Source organism: Oncorhynchus gorbuscha, linkage group LG11 (assembly GCF_021184085.1).
Source record: "Oncorhynchus gorbuscha isolate QuinsamMale2020 ecotype Even-year linkage group LG11, OgorEven_v1.0, whole genome shotgun sequence".
Taxonomy (NCBI): domain Eukaryota; kingdom Metazoa; phylum Chordata; class Actinopteri; order Salmoniformes; family Salmonidae; genus Oncorhynchus; species Oncorhynchus gorbuscha.
The window spans coordinates 25,274,752-25,296,905 of NC_060183.1; the positions used below are offsets into that span (position 1 = coordinate 25,274,752).

General features: G+C 40.3%; 1 protein-coding gene across 4 annotated transcripts in view; it reads right to left on the bottom strand.

Annotated features, from left to right (window-relative positions):
* Nucleotides 1–1,332: 1,332 nt before the first annotated feature.
* LOC124048373 (alpha-1,6-mannosylglycoprotein 6-beta-N-acetylglucosaminyltransferase B-like) overlaps nucleotides 1,333–22,154 on the bottom strand; it is a 67,631-nt gene continuing 46,809 nt past the window's right edge. For all 4 annotated transcript variants that reach the window (XM_046369096.1, XM_046369095.1, XM_046369094.1 and 1 more), the window contains 7 exons: nucleotides 15,511–15,656; nucleotides 15,155–15,310; nucleotides 14,783–14,929; nucleotides 14,506–14,622; nucleotides 13,758–13,832; nucleotides 8,250–8,410; nucleotides 1,333–6,025 (listed from right to left, as the gene is read on the bottom strand). In XM_046369096.1, coding sequence (XP_046225052.1) covers nucleotides 5,824–6,025; nucleotides 8,250–8,410; nucleotides 13,758–13,832; nucleotides 14,506–14,622; nucleotides 14,783–14,929; nucleotides 15,155–15,310; nucleotides 15,511–15,656 — 1,004 coding nt within the window. In that variant the 3' untranslated portion in view covers nucleotides 1,333–5,823. The remainder of the gene's footprint in view (nucleotides 6,026–8,249; nucleotides 8,411–13,757; nucleotides 13,833–14,505; nucleotides 14,623–14,782; nucleotides 14,930–15,154; nucleotides 15,311–15,510; nucleotides 15,657–22,154) is intronic.

A 22,154-nucleotide genomic window follows, 5' to 3' on the forward strand; every position in this document is an offset into this window, starting at 1 on the left:
AGAGAGAGAGAGAGAGAGAGAGAGAGAGAGAGAGAGAGAGAGTGAGAGGGAGAGAGAGAAAACAGTGAGTTGGTATGAGAGAGCAGAGTAAAGGGAGAGAAAGAAAATAAATCAGAAATAGAGACATGCCCTTAGTCTGTGACAGAAAATGTATTTTGACTGGGTGCAACATAAACAGTGTGATTGAGGGAACATCAGAATCTAAACACCCTAAACGCAATAACTATACACACTGGTGGTCCCACCTCATGACTCTAGCCTCAACTATCATTCTAAGATATTTCCAGAGAGAGGGAGTGAGAGGGGGAGAAAAAGACAGACAGAGAGAAAGAGAGACAGAGTGTGTGTGAGAGCGAGAGAGAGAGCGTGTGTGAGAGAGAGAGCGTGTGTGAGAGCGAGAGAGAGCGTGTGTGAGAGCGAGAGAGAGAGCGTGTGTGAGAGCGAGAGAGAGAGCGTGTGTGAGAGTGAGAGAGAGAGCGTGTGTGAGAGTGAGAGAGAGAGCGTGTGTGAGAGCGAGAGAGAGAGCGTGTGTGAGAGCGAGAGAGAGAGCATGTGTGAGAGAGAGAGCGTGTGTGAGAGCGAGAGAGAGAGCGTGTGTGAGAGCGAGAGAGAGAGCGTGTGTGAGAGCGAGAGAGAGAGCGTGTGTGAGAGCGAGAGAGAGAGCGTGTGTGAGAGCGAGAGAGCGTGTGTGAGAGCGAGAGAGAGAGCGTGTGTGAGAGAGAGAGCGTGTGTGAGAGCGAGAGAGAGAGCGTGTGTGAGAGCGAGAGAGAGAGCGTGTGTGAGAGTGAGAGAGGGAGCATGTGTGAGAGCGAGAGAGAGAGAGAGCGTGTGTGAGAGTGAGAGAGAGAGCGTGTGTGAGAGTGAGAGAGGGAGCGTGTGTGAGAGCGAGAGAGAGAGAGCGTGTGTGAGAGCGAGAGAGAGAGAGAGAGAGAGAGAGAGAGGAACTAATCAGTATAATGTGTTCAATAAGTTGAATATGTGGCCAATAGGGACATTTTATACCAATTCCTTTATTACATGCTGGTTTAAACACACAATGTCATTTCCATCTCTGTGCTTATAGCTCTAATTACACTGAACAAAAATATAAACGCAACATGTAAAGTGTTGGTCCCATGTTCCGTGTTCCACACACACAAAAAGTTTATTTCTCTCATATTTTGTGCACAAATTTCTTTACATTCCTGTTAGTGACCATTTCTCCTTTGCCAAGATAATCCATCTACCTGACTGGTGTGGCATATCAAAAAGCTGATTACAAAGAGGCACTGAGTCTGAAGGTAGGCCTTGAAATACATCCACAGGTACACCTCCAATTGACTCAAATGATGTCAATTAGCCTATCAGAAGCTTCTAAAGCCATGACATCATTTTCTGGAATTTTCCAAGCTCTTTAAGCACAGTCAACTTAGTGTATGTAAACTCCTGACCCACTCGAATTGTGGTATTGTGAATTACAACTGAAATAATCTGTCTGTAAACAATTGTTGGAAAAATGACTTGTGTCATACACAAAGTAGATGTCCTAACCGACTTGCCAAAACTATAGTTCGTTAACAAGAAATTTGTGGAGTGGTTGAAAAACGAGTTTTAATGACTCCAACCTAAGTGTATGTAAACTTCCGACTTCAACTGTAATTGTTTAACATGAAACATGTTATGAAGTTATATATTGGGCATACAATAAACCCTCTTATAACCGTTGTTGACCAACCTGAGTCGACTTGAATCTAGGTCTGTGTTACTGTAATAAGACTATTAGCCCGCTGAACTAAAGCCTAGTTATATTGGTGCAATCCTAACATCTTATGATGACACAACTAATTTGGTCTACATGACCTAGTATAGGGTAAAAAATAAGTTTTTTGAAAGTAATCTTTTGGCTTTAACTCTCAGTCCCTCATCTTTCCAATAAGTATTCATACTCATGGTAAAAAATGATAATAATAATGTAAAATTAAAAAGTGCAAAGGTACACATTATTGGACCGTGAACTTTCCTGCCTGTCTGGCTGACCGTGACAGGTTCATGTTTCCTGTCTTCATTATTGTCCCCGCCAGCCATCCCTTCTTTTTTAACCCTTTCATCACTCAGCTATGAATTCCTTCTACAGTGCCCTCCACTATTATTGGCACCCTTGGTAAATATGAGAAAACCGGGCTGCGAAAAAAAAACATCTTTATTGTTTATCCTCTTGGCCTTTCATTCAAAATATTCGCAAAACAATCAACACTTTAATTAAAGTAAAATAAATAGAAGAAAAAATGAATTATTATCATAAAGCAAATATTTCCCCAAATATATGTGTGCCACAGTTATCGGCACCCCTTCATTCAATACTTTGTGCAACCTCCCTTTGCCAAGATAACTCTGAGTCTTCTCCTATAATGCTTAACATGATTGGAGAACACATAGCAAGGGATCTGAGACCATTCCTCCATACAGAATCTCTCCAGATCCTTCAGATTCCCAGGTCCACGCTTGTGGACTCTCCTCTTCAGCTCATCCCACAGGTTTTCTATGGGGTTTAGGCCAGGGGACTGGGATGGCCGTGGCAAAACCTTGATTCTATGGTCAGTGAACCATTATTGTGTTGATTTTGAGGTGTGCTTTGGTTCATTGTCCTGCTGGAAGGTCCAACCACGGCCCAGTTTAAGCTTCCTAGCAGAGGCAGTCAGGTTTTGATTTAATATCTGCTTGTACTTGATGTACATGAGTCCATGATACCATGTATCCTAACAAGTGGTCCAGGACCTTTGAAATAAAAACAGCCCCGTAACATCAAAGATCCACCACCATACTTCACAGTGGGGATGATGTACTTTTCTGCATGTCTATCTTTCTGCCTACGCCAAAGCCACCTCTGGTGTTTGTTTCCAAAAAGCTCTATTTTGGTCTCATCTGACCATAGATCCCGGTCCCATTGAAAGATCCAGTAACATTTGGCAAACTGCAGGCGCTTGAGTTTGTTGTTTGATGACAGCAAAGGCTTTTTTATGGCAACCCTCCCAAACAACTTGTGGTTATGTAGGTGGCATCTGATCGAAGTTTTGGAGATTTTCTGACCCCATGACCCAACTAACGTCTACAATTCTCCAGCTGTGATCCTTGGAGATTGTTTGGCAACTCGAACCTTCCTCTTCACTGTGCGTGGGGTCAATATAGACACGTCCTCTTCAAGGCCGATTGTTAACATGAAATTGGCATTTTCAACCTTTAAGCTATTTCTTATAGCCATATCCTGATTTGTGCAGCTCAACAACCGTTTGTCACACATCATTACTGTAATCTCGGGTTATTCCCATAATGAAGGATGACTATGGGAACTTGGCCTGTGTGTCACCTCATATTTATACCCCAGTAAAACAGGAAGTCATGGCTTACCACTTAAGTGTTCCTAATTACTCAGGTGAACTTGAATGGGAATAGACTTCAGCTAGATTTTTCTCATAAGAACATCTAGGGGTACCAATAATAGTGGCACACATGCTTCGGAGAAAAAAATATTTAATTGATTTCACATACATTTTTTTTCAATCGTTTTATTTCAATTAAAGGTTCGATATTTGTGAATATTTTGAATGAAAGACCAAGAGGATAAACAGTAAATAAAAAAATGTCACAGCCCAATTTGCTCATATTTACCAAGGGTGCCAAAATTAGTGGAGGGCACTGTATAGGACATTTTGTTTGACGTTTGTGGGCTTTTGAGATCTAGTAGTGTGTGTAGCTATTGGTAGCACCTAAAGTATGCCAGTCACACTCCAATAATGTCAATATTAAAGAGTAAAAAAAAAAACTTTATTATATTGTATTATATTTTACAATCTTATTTTATCTTAACCCTTCTATAACCTTACATTATCAGCTCGTCAAGTGTTATGCCAGAACCTTTAAACAAAACAGTGAGTGTGAGTCACAAAATTACACAACATTTCCCAATGAACTTATTTCTCATTGTATAATTCCTTTGGGTCAAGTACAATTTTATTTTCCGTAACTGACGAACAGTGCCTTGAAACAAAACACAAGTCCACTCACTCTTATCATCTTTGGAACGTATGTCAAATCACATTCAAGTCTCACTTGACAGGGCCAGCTGAATTTGCTAAACATTCCGCTTATGTCAGTTCCACTGTTGTTTTTAGACAGAAGTTTTACAGTCACTGAGCTGTCCGTCATCCTGTTGACCAATTCTGTCACAGCCCTGAGTGGTCCCGTCCAATTCCTGAGCTGTGCTGTGTTTGGGTTACGCGGAGTGCATTGGGACAGTCATGGTAATCACATATGTCTGTTCTGAGAAACCCTCTTTCAGTTTTCTAGTTTTAGGTGAAGGAGCCCATAGACAGTCCAAGGACTTGGCCTGAAGCTAGGCTAGCAGCTGCACTGTGTAAGCCCCCACCCGATCACTTCTAACAGATAAGAGCCCTCAGTTTAGTGCTATTCATTTACGTCTGTTTCGGTCTCTCACTTCTTCCCTCACTCTTATATGTAGAGAAAGGGGTGATGGAAGAAGCCAGGCGAGAAGAAGACAGGCTTCCCAACCTCCACACTAGGTTTTGTGACCCATCACCCCTCACTTCATTTGGCTCGGGTCTGTTTGTTAGTTCAATTCAACGTTCGCTCCTGAGCAGGATATCGTCCTTCAAAATCGTCCTCCCTACAAGTTCAGCCAGATCACTATAGATATATCATATCAAAAAGCAATAGTGCAATAGTACAGCATTTTGAGTGTGTGTATTTGGAGGGAATAATTGTGGTCTTATTGCCTTGCCCTCTCAAAGACATTCAGTGCTGATTACCCATGATTCACTCTGATAATGGCCCCCATCAGAGCCATGTATTTAGAGAGTTGGGCCAATATGATTTCTGTATTATGATGCATTTACATGACACTTCAACATTCTATGGCAGCCATTTTAGCTCCCCATTAACATTACATGGGGAATACTTAATACTATGTAACTGAATGTCTATAATTAGAAAAATAAAAAAATTCTAAAAGTTGGCCCAACTCTAAATACATGGTTCTGGCCCCCATTATTTACTCTGTCACAAATCCGAGGAGGACTGAAGTAATATTCAGGGCCGGCGATGCGACGCGAGCGGCCATTGTACATGGCTAGTAATCCCACACTCCCCAGTCCACCACTACTATGGAAGCCTGTTCAAGAGAACGTTACGATAGAAATGTATTGTGTAGATCAGGTATGGCTGTTTGTCATTTAGAACTGTGGGTCATGTCAGCACTACACATCACATTTCCACCTGCGACATTGTGTTTTACCTCATTAAATACACCCCACATCAATGAGTGATGGCCCTCTGTTGAAGCTATTACTTGAATGTGATGTGATGGACTCTGGTTGTAAAACTGCTCAGAGGCGTGACTCAGTTTGTCATAGAGTGATCTCTGGTATGAAAGGTTGTGGTCACTTTACAGGCCACATAGGCGAAGGCAGTATTTTTAAAACGTATTTTGCCTATGTTACTCCTATTCCTTTGTGCAACTGAGGAGACATGACGGATCAGGGCTCTATATCTTCTTTCTTCCTGAGTGATATCGGATAAACCGGGAACGTGACATCCATTTCCTGTGAGTGTAGAGCCTAGTGTTGTGTTCATCAGGGCACACTGTAACAAAACATTTTGCAATAGAAAACGAAAAAAAGCTTTTCCTATTGGTCAAGTTCAGATAGCACCTCTCCATTTCAGTTGGTTTTCTTTTGTTTCGTGCCTAGCGAACATGACCCCAGACATAGGATGCATTTCAACCTTACATTTCCTCTTTTATCTCCAATGAGAATCCTGAGAGTCTGCCCCTTAGAGGCAGTCAGGACACAGCGCCACCTGTCCCGCCCGGTGGGCCCTGCAGGGACAGAGTCTGCGGTGGACAGGGTCGGACCCAGCGCAGCTGAACAGGAGACGCTCCCGCTGCAGGCCGCAGCGACGACCCCACGGGCTGTAGGCAGGAAATAGATGGTTGTCCACTTCCTGGTCCATGCTGGAGCAGGACAGGCCCAGTCTGCCGGAGGGAAAAGCAGTTGGGATCAATCAGTATGGTCTCAACAGAATCTGTTCGAAATTGTGACATTTAACCATTGTAGTTATATGTCACCTAAGCTGACATACTAGTTATATGTCACAGTTCCGGATCAACACCCCAAGTCCTGGTAGAACTACAGGGGGTGCAGGCGTTTGTTCCTGCCCAGCACTAACATACTCAATTCAACTAGCGAAGGCCTTGATGATTAACCCGGAAGCCAGCCGCGCCAATGTGTCAGAGGAAACACCGTTCACCTGACGACCGAGGTCAGCCTGCAGGCGCCCGGCCCGCCACAAGGAGTTGTTAGAGCGCAATGAGCCAAGTAAAGCCCCCCCAGGCCAAACCCATCCCTATCCCGGATGATGCTGGGCCAATTGTGCGCCGCCCTATGGGACTCCCGATCACGGCCGATTGTGAAACAGCCCACGATCGAACGCGGGTCTGTAGTGACGCCTCTAGCACTGTGATGCAGTGCCTTAGGCCGCTGCACCACTCGGGACTAAAACATGGGTTTTAGCGCTAGGCAATTACACACTGTAATTGGGGAATTTTGCTATTGTCAGCAATGTGATACAGCAGGGTATTAATGGGAATTGCTTATAGACTATCACAATATTGTGTGAAAACATTGAACAGGGATTGTATTGGCCTACCTGGTCTGGAGAATTACAGGGGATGCTAAAGTGTACATGTAGCGCACGAGTACTAACAGACACCTGAAATTATTGCACGGTGTTTGAAGATCTACACACATGCATCCAGCCTAAACCATGGCACAATATAATACCACTGTGTGTGTTATGTGTATGTATTGGCTAGTCCTCTTGCACCTGTGTAGATGTAGGTATTGGATAGCTGTGCCCTCGCACCTGTGTATGCAGTGCATTCGGAAAGCATTCAAACCCCTTCACTTTTCACCACATGTTGTCAAGTTACAGCCTTATTCTAAAATTGATTGTCACTTTTCTTCCTCATCTTTCTATACACAATACCCCATGATGAAAAAGCAGGTTTTTAGAAATGTTCACAAATGAAAAACAGAAATAGCTTATTTATATAAATACTCAGACCCTTTGCTATGAGACACTACATTAAGCTCAGGTGCATCCTGTTTCCATTGATTATCCTTGAGATGTTTCTACAACTTGATTGGAATCCACCTGAGGCAAATTCAATTGATTGGACATGATTTGGAAAGGCACACACCTGTCTATATAAGGTAGGAGAACCTTCCAGAAGGACAACCATCTCTGCAGCACTCCACCAATCAGGCCTTTATGGTAGAGTGGCCAGACGGAAGCCACTCCTCAGTAAAAGGCACATGACAGCCCACTTAAGAGTTTGGTAAAAAGGCACCTAAAGGACTCTCAGACCATGAGAAACAAGATTAAACACTTTGGCCTGAATGCCAAACTTCACGTCGAGGAAACCAGGCACCACTCATCACCTGGCCAATACCATCCCTACTCTGAAGCATGGTGGTGGTAGCATCATGCTGTGGGATGTTTATCAGCGGCAGCAACTGGGAGACTAGTCAGGATCAAGGGAAAGATTAACTGAGCAAAGTACAGAGAGATCATTGATGAAAACCTGCTCTAGAGCGCTCAGGACCTCAGACTGGTGCCGAGATTCACCTTCCAACAGGACAACGACCCTAAGCACACAGCCAAGACAACACAGGAGTGGCTTCAGGACAAGTCTCTGAATGTCCTTGAGTGGCCCAGCCAGAGCCTGGACTTGAAACCGATCAAACATCTCTGGAGAGAAAAGAAAACAGCTGTGCAGCGACACTCTCCATCCAAGCTGACAGAGCTTGAGAGGATCTGCAGAGAAGAATGGGAGAAAATCCACAAATACAGATGTGCCAAGCTTGTAACGTCATACCCAAGAAGACACGAGGCTATAATCGCTGCCAAAGGTGCTTCAACAAAGTACTGAGTAAAGGGTCTGAATACTTATGTAAATGTGTTATTTCAAAAATCTATTTTTGCTTTATCATTATGGAGGTATTGTGTGTAGATTGATGAGGGGAAAATAACTATTTTAATACATTTTAGTATAAGGCTGTAACGTAAAAAATTTTTTGAAAAAGTGAAGGGGTCTGAATACTTTCTGAATGCACTATATGTAGGTATTGGATAGCTGTGCCCTTGTACCTGTTTTCAGTATATTTGTTCTGTCTGCCTGCTTGTCTGTCTCTCACCTGGTGAACGCTGCAGGGTTGTTGAGGTGGTGGAACAGTGCCGGCTCACACACCAGGGAGGCACGTCGACAAACACTCACACACGACTGGCCCAGGGGGCCCAGATGTATTCTCAGAGCGCTCTTAGGTGGCCAGGTAGGGAAGGACAAGCTGCAGAAGTCCTGGGGTCAACAAGAAGACAGGAACGACAGTTATATTATTTTGCAAAAATGTTGGAATGTGTCATATAGCTCATGAGACTGGGTTTGGAACAGTATAAAACAAGGTTGTTCAACTCCGTTTAGGGTCCTCACTATCTGGCCACGCTAGAAGGTACAGACTTTTCAAACGTCAAAGTGACCACCCACTATCCTTGACCTAAATTAGTAACACAAATGTGCCATACTTGCCAATCTGTTCTGACAATATTGCCACCATTGTTCTTCCTAGCATGACCAGCTAATGACTACCATTTCTATACATATATCACCAAGACTGCTCTTTGTTCCAATGCCCCCTAATATAAGACATAAGACACATGTTGTAATATAAACCATAGACTGTATAAAACAGACAGAAACCTATCCCTTTAAAGAAGTTTTCAAGTGTTTCTGGAGACTATTGTTGTGTTGTGTACCTGATGAGTGTTTCTGGAGACTGTTGTTGTGTTGTGTACCTGATGAGTGTTTCTGGAGACTGTTGTTGTGTTGTGTACCTGATGAGTGTTTCTGGAGACTGTTGTTGTGTACCTGATGAGTGTTTCTGGAGACTGTTGTTGTGTTGTGTACCTGATGAGTGTTTCTGGAGACTGTTGTTGTGTTGTGTACCTGATGAGTGTTTCTGGAGACTATTGTTGTGTACCTGATGAGTGTTTCTGGAGACTATTGTTGTGTACCTGATGAGTGTTTCTGGAGACTATTGTTGTGTTGTGTACCTGATGAGTGTTTCTGGAGACTATTGTTGTGTTGTGTACCTGATGAGTGTTTCTGGAGACTGTTGTTGTGTACCTGATGAGTGTTTCTGGAGACTGTTGTTGTGTTGTGTACCTGATGAGTGTTTCTGGAAACTGTTGTTGTGTACCTGATGAGTGTTTCTGGAGACTATAGTTGTGTACCTGATGAGTGTTTCTGGAGACTATTGTTGTGTACCTGATGAGTGTTTCTGGAGACTATTGTTGTGTACCTGATGAGTGTTTCTGGAGACTTGTTGTGTACCTGATGAGTGTTTCTGGAGACTATTGTTGTGTACCTGATGAGTGTTTCTGGAGACTATTGTTGTGTACCTGATGAGTGTTTCTGGAGACTATTGTTGTGTACCTGATGAGTGTTTCTGGAGACTATTGTTGTGTACCTGATGAGTGTTTCTGGAGACTATTGTTGTGTACCTGATGAGTGTTTCTGGAGACTATTGTTGTGTACCTGATGAGTGTTTCTGGAGACTATTGTTGTGTACCTGATGAGTGTTTCTGGAGACTATTGTTGTGTTGTGTACCTGATGAGTGTTTCTGGAGACTGTTGTTGTGTACCTGATGAGTGTTTCTGGAGACTGTTGTTGTGTACCTGATGAGTGTTTCTGGAGACTATTGTTGTGTACCTGATGAGTGTTTCTGGAGACTATTGTTGTGTACCTGATGAGTGTTTCTGGAGACTATTGTTGTGTACCTGATGAGTGTTTCTGGAGACTATTGTTGTGTACCTGATGAGTGTTTCTGGAGACTTGTTGTGTACCTGATGAGTGTTTGTGTACCTGATGAGTGTTTCTGGAGACTGATGAGTGTTTCTGGAGACTGTTGTTTGTTGTGTACCTGATGAGTGTTTCTGGAGACTATTGTTGTGTTGTGTACCTGATGAGTGTTTCTGGAGACTGTTGTTGTGTTGTGTACCTGATGAGTGTTTCTGAAGACTATTGTTGTGTTGTGTACCTGATGAGTGTTTCTGGAGACTGTTGTTGTGTACCTGATGAGTGTTTCTGAGAGACCTGATGAGTGTTTCTGGAGACTATTGTTGTGTACCTGATGAGTGTTTCTGGAGACTGTTGTTGTGTACCTGATGAGTGTTTCTGGAGACTATTGTTGTGTACCTGATGAGTGTTTCTGGAGACTATTGTTGTGTACCTGATGAGTGTTTCTGGAGACTATTGTTGTGTACCTGATGAGTGTTTCTGGAGACTATTGTTGTGTACCTGATGAGTGTTTCTGGAGACTATTGTTGTGTACCTGATGAGTGTTTCTGGAGACTATTGTTGTGTACCTGATGAGTGTTTCTGGAGACTATTGTTGTGTACCTGATGAGTGTTTCTGGAGACTATTGTTGTGTACCTGATGAGTGTTTCTGGAGACTGTTGATGAGTGTTTCTGACTATTGTTGTGTACCTGATGAGTGTTTCTGAGACTATTGTTGTGTACTGTGAGTGTTTCTGGAGACTATTGTTGTGTACCTGATGAGTGTTTCTGGAGACTGTTGTTGTGTACCTGATGAGTGTTTTGGAGACTATTGTTGTGTACCTGATGAGTGTTTCTGGAGACTATTGTTGTGTACCTGATGAGTGTTTCTGGAGACTATTGTTGTGTACCTGATGAGTGTTTCTGGAGACTATTGTTTGTACCTGATGAGTGTTTCTGGAGACTGACCTGATGAGTGTTTCTGGAGACTATTGTTGTGTACCTGATGAGTGTTTCTGGAGACTATTGTTGTGTACCTGATGAGTGTTTCTGGAGACTATTGTTGTGTACCTGATGAGTGTTTCTGGAGACTATTGTTGTGTACCTGATGAGTGTTTCTGGAGACTATTGTTGTGTACCTGATGAGTGTTTCTGGAGACTATTGTTGTGTACCTGATGAGTGTTTCTGGAGACTATTGTTGTGTACCTGATGAGTGTTTCTGGAGACTATTGTTGTGTACCTGATGAGTGTTTCTGGAGACTATTGTTGTGTACCTGATGAGTGTTTCTGGAGACTATTGTTTCTGTACCTGATGAGTGTTTCTGGAGACTGTTGTTGTGTACCTGATGAGTGTTTCTGGAGACTATTGTTGTGTACCTGATGAGTGTTTCTGGAGACTATTGTTGTGTACCTGATGAGTGTTTCTGGAGACTATTGTTGTGTACCTGATGAGTGTTTTGGAGACTGTACCTGATGAGTGTTTCTGGAGACTTGTTGTGTACCTGATGAGTGTTTCTGGAGACTATTGTTGTGTACCTGATGAGTGTTTCTGGAGACTATTGTTGTGTACCTGATGAGTGTTTCTGGAGACTATTGTTGTGTACCTGATGAGTGTTTCTTGTGTACCTGTTGTTTCTGGAGACTATTGTTGTGTACCTGATGAGTGTTTCTGGAGACTGTACCTGATGAGTGTTTCTGGAGTTGTGTACCTGATGAGTGTTTCTGGAGACTGTTGTTGTGTTGTGTACCTGATGAGTGTTTCTGGAGACTGTTGTTGTGTACCTGATGAGTGTTTCTGGAGACTGTTGTTGTGTACCTGATGAGTGTTTCTGGAGACTGTTGTTGTGTACCTGATGAGTTTTCTGGAGACTATTGTTGTGTACCTGATGAGTGTTTCTGGAGACTATTGTTGTGTACCTGATGAGTGTTTCTGGAGACTATTGTTGTGTTTCTACCTGATGAGTGTTTCTGGAGACTGTTGTTGTGTACCTGATGAGTGTTTCTGGAGACTATTGTTGTGTACCTGATGAGTGTTTCTGGAGACTATTGTTGTGTACCTGATGAGTGTTTCTGGAGACTATTGTTGTGTACCTGATGAGTGTTTCTGGAGACTATTGTTGTGTACCTGATGAGTGTTTCTGGAGACTATTGTTGTGTACCTGATGAGTGTTTCTGGAGACTATTGTTGTGTACCTGATGAGTGTTTCTGGAGACTATTGTTGTGTACCTGATGAGTGTTTCTGGAGACTATTGTTGTGTACCTGATGAGTGTGTTTCTGGAGACTATTGTTGTGTACCTGATGAGTGTTTCTGGAGACTATTGTTGTGTACCTGATGAGTGTTTCTGGAGACTATTGTTGTGTACCTGATGAGTGTTTCTGGAGACTATTGTTGTGTACCTGATGAGTGTTTCTGGAGACTATTGTTGTGTACCTGATGAGTGTTTCTGGAGACTATTGTTGTGTACCTGATGAGTGTTTCTGGAGACTATTGTTGTGTACCTGATGAGTGTTTCTGGAGACTGTTGTTGTGTACCTGATGAGTGTTTCTGGAGACTATTGTTGTGTACCTGATGAGTGTTTCTGGAGACTATTGTTGTGTACCTGATGAGTGTTTCTGGAGACTATTGTTGTGTACCTGATGAGTGTTTCTGGAGACTATTGTTGTGTACCTGATGAGTGTTTCTGGAGACTATTGTTGTGTACCTGATGAGTGTTTCTGGAGACTATTGTTGTGTACCTGATGAGTGTTTCTGGAGACTATTGTTGTGTACCTGATGAGTGTTTCTGGAGACTATTGTTGTGTTGTGTACCTGATGAGTGTTTCTGGAGACTGTTGTTGTGTTGTGTACCTGATGAGTGTTTCTGGAGACTGTTGTTGTGTTGTGTACCTGATGAGTGTTTCTGGAGACTGTTGTTGTGTTGTGTACCTGATGAGTGTTTCTGGAGACTGTTGTTGTGTTGTGTACCTGATGAGTGTTTCTGGAGACTGTTGTTGTGTTGTGTACCTGATGAGTGTTTCTGGAGACTGTTGTTGTGTTGTGTACCTGATGAGTGTTTCTGGAGACTGTTGTTGTGTTGTGTACCTGATGAGTGTTTCTGGAGACTGTTGTTGTGTTGTGTACCTGATGAGTGTTTCTGGAGACTGTTGTTGTGTACCTGATGAGTGTTTCTGGAGACTATTGTTGTGTACCTGATGAGTGTTTCTGGAGACTATTGTTGTGTACCTGATGAGTGTTTCTGGAGACTATTGTTGTGTACCTGATGAGTGTTTCTGGAGACTATTGTTGTGTACCTGATGAGTGTTTCTGGAGACTATTGTTGTGTACCTGATGAGTGTTTCTGGAGACTATTGTTGTGTACCTGATGAGTGTTTCTGGAGACTGTTGTTGTGTTGTGTACCTGATGAGTGTTTCTGGAGACTGTTGTTGTGTTGTGTACCTGATGAGTGTTTCTGGAGACTGTTGTTGTGTTGTGTACCTGATGAGTGTTTCTGGAGACTGTTGTTGTGTTGTGTACCTGATGAGTGTTTCTGGAGACTGTTGTTGTGTACCTGATGAGTGTTTCTGGAGACTATTGTTGTGTACCTGATGAGTGTTTCTGGAGACTATTGTTGTGTACCTGATGAGTGTTTCTGGAGACTATTGTTGTGTACCTGATGAGTGTTTCTGGAGACTGTTGTTGTGTACCTGATGAGTGTTTCTGGAGACTATTGTTGTGTACCTGATGAGTGTTTCTGGAGACTGTTGTTGTGTACCTGATGAGTGTTTCTGGAGACTATTGTTGTGTACCTGATGAGTGTTTCTGGAGACTGTTGTTGTGTTGTGTACCTGATGAGTGTTTCTGGAGACTGTTGTTGTGTTGTGTACCTGATGAGTGATGTAAGCATGAACCCGTTCCAGCATCCCTTCACTGGTGAACTCTCGAGGGGTGAAGGGCTTGACCTTTAAAACAGACATAGGAGCTAAATACAGCTTCATATCAGGGTTATGCTAATCATATGAGCTTTCATAAGCATTCATATCACAGCCATACCAATGGATAAGAAGTTTCACCTGTAAAACAGACTAAACAGACGATCTTCCATAGATCTCGAGATCCATTATAACTTCATATAATATTTGTGCTAATCATGTGAACCTTCATAAGTGTTAGTGGTTGATGTTAATCTTCATTAACACAACAAATATATATTTATTCAAAGAGAATAAATCATAGTTGTTATGCTGAAAAGTAGATGGTCATTCTTCCCTGTACTCAGTGTTTTCTCCACTGAACAAAGAGACAGGATGTATTTTATACCCCAAGCCTAGCCTGTGGTTGACCAATTAGAATGTATTGCAGTAAAATTGGGCCAATGGTCAAATAACAAGTATCCCATTTCAGGCTCAATGTACAGACCATTTGGACCAATGAGAACTTGCCACATGTAGCTATGAGTCTTGGACTGAAATTCCTCCCGTGTCCCTGACCCATTAAGCTTCAGTTCCCCATTACAGAAAAACAACTATTTCCATTGATCTTTAGTCCTCTGCGTTGTGTATTTATCTTAGAATATTCTTACATAAGAATTCATTGAAGATTCATAACAGTAGAATCAAGGTTATGGAAACTGACCTCTGTGCGTAGAACAGCCCTGACCGTCTCTTGAACGTCAGTCGTGTTGGTCATGTCCACGGTCCAAACGTAGGGTTTACCGATGAACTCCTCAGCATAGGGGTGCTGGGAGGAGACCTGACAGACACACACATGTATGCGTGCACACACACCAACACACACACACGCGCGCGCACACACACAAAGTCTTTAGGTACATTGTTTTGTTCATTTTACATTTTTCAATTAAACTTGATTCATTTCTTAACACATTTTTGGAGGAGTTCATATCTAGTACCTGTCGTGTTGTGGGCTTCCCTTTATAGAAGTCACTGTTTTCAGAGGAGCGGGGGGGCTGGAATCGCGGCTGGAGGAAGACACACCCTAAAGCTATGGCCTCCAAAGGAGCTGGACCCTCATAGGGAAATCCAAGACCCACAAACACCTGGAGGGGGAGGGCAATGCAGCTATGCATTTAGAATCCCTATCACTGCATGGCTTACAGAGATATTGTAGAAAGTGTTTGAATCCTAACTTATCAAGCTATATATTAGATCCAGGTCTGAAACCATGCATAGATGTCCACTGGAAGTTTGCACAATAAATCAAGATAGTAATTGTCCTCATGGGTCCTGAGACACTGTGGCATGGGTTCAAGTTTGGTTGTTACCTTGGCTCTTCTGAGGAGCTGTAAGAACTGATCCTGGGTCAGCAGGCCATGGTTGATGATGTTACTGGGCAGCTGAGCAGAGTGGCCTGGAGGCTGGTACACTGTGCCGTGGGTCTCCAGCTCCCGACTGATCAGCTCCAGATAACGTTCCTTGCCCTGGAATAGAAATAAAAGAATGGAGTAGAGTAGAGAGAAGAGTAGAAGTTCATTGTAAGTAAGGACATTACTGTCTAGTAAGGACATTACTGTCTAGTAAGGACATTAATGTCTAGTAAGGACATTACTGTCTAGTAAGGACATTACTGGATGGCACTGTCATTGGTCCCTGCACCCTTTAACTCTTTCCGCCTCCTTACCTGCCACATGTAGTCCTGTTTCCCATAGACCACAGCCGTGTTGTCCTTCCTGTAAGGCCCTGGCTCCACTTCCTCCTCCCTCTCTTCCTGCTCCACCATCGCCTCCTCACTCACAAAGCCCAGGAACGAGTTGTCAGGGGTATGAGCTACACAGGAGACGAAGACGCAACAGGTCAGAATGCAATGTTGGATTATATCGTTAGGAAAGTGTTGTATTGATTGTTTGAAGTCACATTATAACCACAGACCAACGTCTTAGCCATCAAACAACCGATAAGTTCTCACATGAAGTATATTGTCTGGTGGTCAAGAACTACAGCAAATCATTATTTCATGAGCAAAGATACAAGTATAAATCCTCAGTTAGACCTCAAAGGAATAAAACCTGTTTCATCCCAAAGGCTTCTATCAGAACGAACAAGAGAGAAGGATAAGACAAAACAATGTGTCTAATAAGTCTAATAAGTCTGTGTCTAATAAGTGTAATATATCTAATAAGTATAATTTGTCTAATATGCCAAATATGCCCAATAAGTCGAATAAGTTGAATGTGTCTAATAAATATAAAATGCCTAATGTGTCTAATGTAATGAATATTTCATGCCTAATATGCCTAACTTGTCAATATGTCTAATGTGTCTAATACTGTATGTCTGATATGCCTAATGTGTCTAACACGTCTAATGTGTCTAAGTATAATATGCCTAATGTGTCTAATACGTTTAATGTGTCTAAGTATAATATGCCTAATGTGTCTAATACGTTTAATAAGCCTAATGTGTCTAACAAGTCTAATGTGTCTAAGTATAATATGCCTAATGTGTCTAATACATTTAATGTGTCTAAGTATAATATGCCTAATGTGTCTAACACGTCTAATGTGTCTAATACGTTTAATGTGTCTAAGTATAATATGCCTAATGTGTCTAATACGTTTAATAAGCCTAATGTGTCTAACAAGTCTAATGTGTCTAAGTATAATATGCCTAATGTGTCTAATACGTTTAATGTGTCTAAGTATAATATGCCTAATGTGTCTAATACGTTTAATGTGTCTAAGTATAATATGCCTAATGTGTCTAACAAGTCTAATGTGTCTAAGTATAATATGCCTAATGTGTCTAATACGTTTAATGTGTCTAAGTATAATATGCCTAATGTGTCTAATACGTTTAATGTGTCTAAGTATAATATGCCTAATGTGTCTAACAAGTCTAATGTGTCTAACAAGTCTAATGTGTCTAATACGTTTAATGTGTCTAAGTATAATATGCCTAATGTGTCTAACAAGCCTAATGTGTCTAATGTGTCTAAGTATAATATGCCTAATGTGTCTAACAAGTATAATATGCCTAATGTGTCTAATGTGTCTAAGTATAATATGCCCTAATGTGTCTAACAAGTCTAATGTGTCTAAGTATAATATGCCTAATGTGTCTAATACGTTTAATGTGTCTAAGTATAATATGCCTAATACGTTTAATGTGTCTAAGTATAATATGCCTAATGTGTCTAATACGTTTAATGTGTCTAAGTATAATATGCCTAATGTGTCTAATACGTTTAATGTGTCTAAGTATAATATGCCTAATGTGTCTAATACGTTTAATGTGTCTAAATATAATATGCCTAATGTGTCTAATACGTTTAATGTGTCTAAGTATAATATGCCTAATGTGTCTAATACGTTTAATGTGTCTAAGTATAATATGCCTAATGTGTCTAATACGTTTAATGTGTCTAAGTATAATATGCCTAATGTGTCTAATACGTTTAATAAGCCTAATGTGTCTAAGTATAATATGCCTAATGTGTCTAATAGCCTAATGTGTTATAATATGCCTAATGTGTCTAATACGTTTAATAAGCCTAATGTGTCTAAGTATAATATGCCTAATGTGTCTAATACGTTTAATAAGCCTAATGTGTCTAAGTATAATATGCCTAATGTGTCTAATACGTTTAATACGTTTAATGTGTCTAAGTATAATATGCCTAATGTGTCTAATACGTTTAATGTGTCTAAGTATAATATGCCTAATGTGTCTAATACGTTTAATAAGCCTAATGTGTCTAAGTATAATATGCCTAATGTGTCTAATACGTTTAATAAGCCTAATGTGTCTAAGTATAATATGCCTAATGTGTCTAATACGTTTAATAAGCCTAATGTGTCTAAGTATAATATGCCTAATGTGTCTAATACGTTTAATAAGCCTAATGTGTCTAAGTATAATATGCCTAATGTGTCTAATACGTTTAATAAGCCTAATGTGTCTAAGTAATAATATGCCTAATGTGTCTAATACGTTTTGCCTAATGTGTCTAAGTATAATATGCCTAATGTGTCTAAGTATAATACAAGTCTAAGCCTAATGTGTCTAACAAGTCTAATGTGTCTAAGTATAATATGCCTAATGTGTCGTTTAATAGCCTAATGTGTTTAATGTGTCTAAGTATAATATGCCTAATGTGTCTAATACGTTTAATGTGTCTAAGTATAATATGCCTAATGTGTCTAATACGTTTAATGTGTCTAAGTATAATATGCCTAATGTGTCTAATACGTTTAATGTGTCTAAGTATAATATGCCTAATGTGTCTAAGTATAATATGCCTAATGTGTCTAATACGTTTAATAAGCCTAATGTGTCTAAGTATAATATGCCTAATGTGTCTAATACGTTTAATAAGCCTAAGCCTAATGTGTCTAAGTATAATATGCCTAATGTGTCTAATACGTTTAATAAGCCTAATGTGTCTAAGTATAATATGCCTAATGTGTCTAATATGCCTAATGTGTTTAATAAGCCTAATGTGTCTAAGTATAATATGCCTAATGTGTCTAATATGCCGTTTAATAAGCCTAATGTGTCTAAGTATAATATGCCTAATGTGTCTAATACGTTTAATAAGCCTAATGTGTCTAAGTATAATATGCCTAATGTGTCTAATACGTTTAATAAGCCTAATGTGTCTAAGTATAATATGCCTAATGTGTCTAATACGTTTAATAAGCCTAATGTGTCTAAGTATAATATGCCTAATGTGTCTAATACGTTTAACAAGTCTAATGTGTCTAAGTATAATATGCCTAATGTGTCTAATACGTTTAATAAGCCTAATGTGTCTAAGTATAATATGCCTAATGTGTCTAATACGTTTAATGTGTCTAAGTATAATATGCCTAATGTGTCTAACAAGTCTAATGTGTCTAAGTATAATAAGCCTAATAAGTATAATATGCCTAATGTGTCTAAGTATAATATGCCTAATGTGTCTAAGTATAATATGCCTAATGTGTCTAAGTATAATATGCCTAATGTGTCTAAGTATAATATGCCTAATGTGTCTAAGTATAATATGCCTAATGTGTCTAAGTATAATATGCCTAATGTGTCTAATATAATTTAATGTGTCTAAGTATAATATGCCTAATGTGTCTAATACGTTTAATGTGTCTAAGTATAATATGCCTAATGTGTCTAAGTATAATTTGCCTAATGTGTCTAAGTATAATATGCCTAATGTGTCTAAGTATAATATGCCTAATGTGTCTAAGTATAATATGCCTAATGTGTCTAAGTATAATATGCCTAATGTGTCTAATACGTTTAATGTGTCTAAGTATAATATGCCTAATGTGTCTAACACGTCTAATGTGTCTAAGTATAATATGCCTAATGTGTCTAACAAGTCTAATATGTCAAATAAGTCTGACATGCCTAATGTGTCTAATAAGTCGAATATGCCTAATGTGTCTAATACTGTATGTCTAATATACCATGTGTCTAATATGCCTAATAAGTCTAATGTGCCTAATAAGTCTAATGTGTTTAATATTTTATGTCTAATATGCCTAACTTGTCAATATGTCTAATACTGTGTGTCTAATATGCCTAATGTGTCTAATACATCTAATGTGTCAAATGTGTCTAATATTTTATGTCTAAAATGTCTAAAATGCCTAATACTGTCTGATATGCCTAATGTGTCTAATAAATCTATTGTGACTGCTACTAAAACCTGTGGGCTCTCCTTCACTGCCTCCGACGTGAGTAAAACATTTAAACGTGTTAACCCTCGCAAGGCTGCAGGCCCAGGCGGCATCCCCAGCCGCGTCCTCAGAGCATGCGCAGACCAGCTGGCTGGTGTGTTTACGGACATATTCAATCAATCCTAATCCCATGTCTGCTGTTCCAACATGCTTCAAGAGGGCCACCATGGTTCCTGTTCCCAAGAAAGCGAAGGTAACTTCCGTCATCATGAAGTGCTTTGAGAGGCTAGTCAAGGACCATATCACCTCCACCCTAGACCCACTCCAATTTGCTTACCGCCCCAATAGGTCCACAGACGACGCAATCGCATCCACACTGCACACTGCCCTAACCCATCTGGACAAGAGAAATACCTATGTGAGAATGCTGTTCATCAACTACAGCTCAGCATTTAACACCATAGTACCCTCCAAACTCGTGATCAAGCTCGAGACACTGGGTCTCGACCCCGCCCTGTGAAACTGGGTACTGGACTTCCTGACGGGCCGCCCCCAGGTGGTGAGGATAGATAACATCTCCACCCCGCTGATCCTCAACACTGGGGTGCAAAGGGTGCGTTCTGAGCCCTCTCCTGTACTCCCTGTTCACCCACGTCTGCGTGGCCATGCACACCTCCAACTCAATCATCAAGTTTGCGGATGACACTACAGTGGTAGGTAGAGGACGAGACGGCCTACAGGGAGGGCCCTTGGTGTGTGGTGTTAGGAAAATAACCTCACACTCAACGTCAACAAAACAAAGGAGATGATTGTGGACTTCAGGAAACAGCAGAGGGAGCACCCTCCTATCCACATCGAAGGGACAGTAGTGGAGAGGGTAGTAAGTTTCAAGTTCCTCGGCGTACACATCACAGACAAACTGAATTGGTCCACCCACACAGACAGCGTTGTGAAGAAGGGTAGTGAGGTCTGCACAAGGCATCACAGGGGGCAAACTACCTGCCCTCCAGGACACCTAACCCACCCGATGTCACCACTAACATCGAGTGGCTGCTGCCAACATACTGACTCAACTCCAGCCTCTTTAATAAATGGAAATTGATGTAAAAAATGTATCACTAGCCACTTTAAACAATGGCACTTAATATAATGTTTACATCCCTTACATTACTCATCTCATAATATGCCTAATGTGTCTAACATGCCTAATGTGTCTAACACTGTATTTCTAATATGCCTATTGTGTCTAATACTGTATGTCTAACATGCCTAATATGTCTAATGTGTCTAACACTGTATGTATAATATACCTAACGTCTCTAATATGTCTAATACTATGTCTAATATACCTAATGTGTTTAATATTTTATGTCTAATATGCCTAATTTGTCAATATGTCTAATGCTGTGTGTCTAAGATGTCTAATGTGTCTAATAATTTATGTCTAATATGCGTAATACTGTATGTCTGATATGCCTAATGTGTCTAATATGCCTAATATGCCTAATAAGTCTAATATGCCTAATGTGTCTAATATGCCTAATGTGTATAATAAGTCTAATATGCCTAATGTGTCTAATATGCCTAATGTGTCTAATATGCCTAATGTGTCTAATATGCCTAATAAGTCTAATATGTCTAATATGCCTAATGTGTATAATAAGTCTAATATGCCTAATGAGTCTAATATGCCTAATAAGTCTAATGTGCCTAATAAGTCCAATGTGCCTAATAAGTCTAACATGCCTAATGTGTCTAATATACCTAATACGCCTAATAAGTCTAATATGCCTAATGTGTATAATACGTCTAATATGCCTCATGTGTATAATAAGTCTTATTCGTCTAATATGCCTAGTGTGTCTAATACGTCTAATATGCCTAATGGGTATAATACGTCTAATATGCCTAATGTGTCTAATAAGTCTAGTATGCCTAATGTGTCTAATTAGTCTAATATGCCTAATGTGTCTAATATGTCTAATATGCCTAATGTGTCTAATATGTCTAATATGCCTAATGTGTCTAATTAGTCTAATATGCCTAATGTTTTCTAATAAGTCTAATATGCCAAATGTGTCGAATAAGTCTAATGTGTCTAATATGCCTGATGTGTATAATAGGTCTAACATGCCTGATGTGTATAATAGGTCTAACATGCCTAATATGTATAATATGCCTAATGATTCTAATATGCCTAATGAGTCTAATATGCCTAATGTGTCTAATATGCCTAATAACTCTAATATGCCTAATGTGTCTAATATGCCTAATGTGTATAATAAGTCTAATATGCCTAATGAGTCTAATATGCCTAATAAGTCTAATGTGCCTAATAAGTCTAATATGCCTAATGTGTCTAATATGCCTAATACGCCAAATAAGTCGAATATGCCTAATGTGTATAATACGTCTAATATGCCTAATGTGTATAATAAGTCTAATATGCCTAGTGTGTCTAATACGTCTAATATGCCTAATATGTCTAATATGCCTAATGTGTATAATACGTCTAATATGCCTAATGTGTATAATAAGTCTATGCCTAATGTGTCTAATTAGTCTAATTAGTCTAATATGCCTAATGAGTCTAATATGCCTAATGTGTCTAATGTCTAATATGCCTAATGTGTCTAATTAGTCTAAT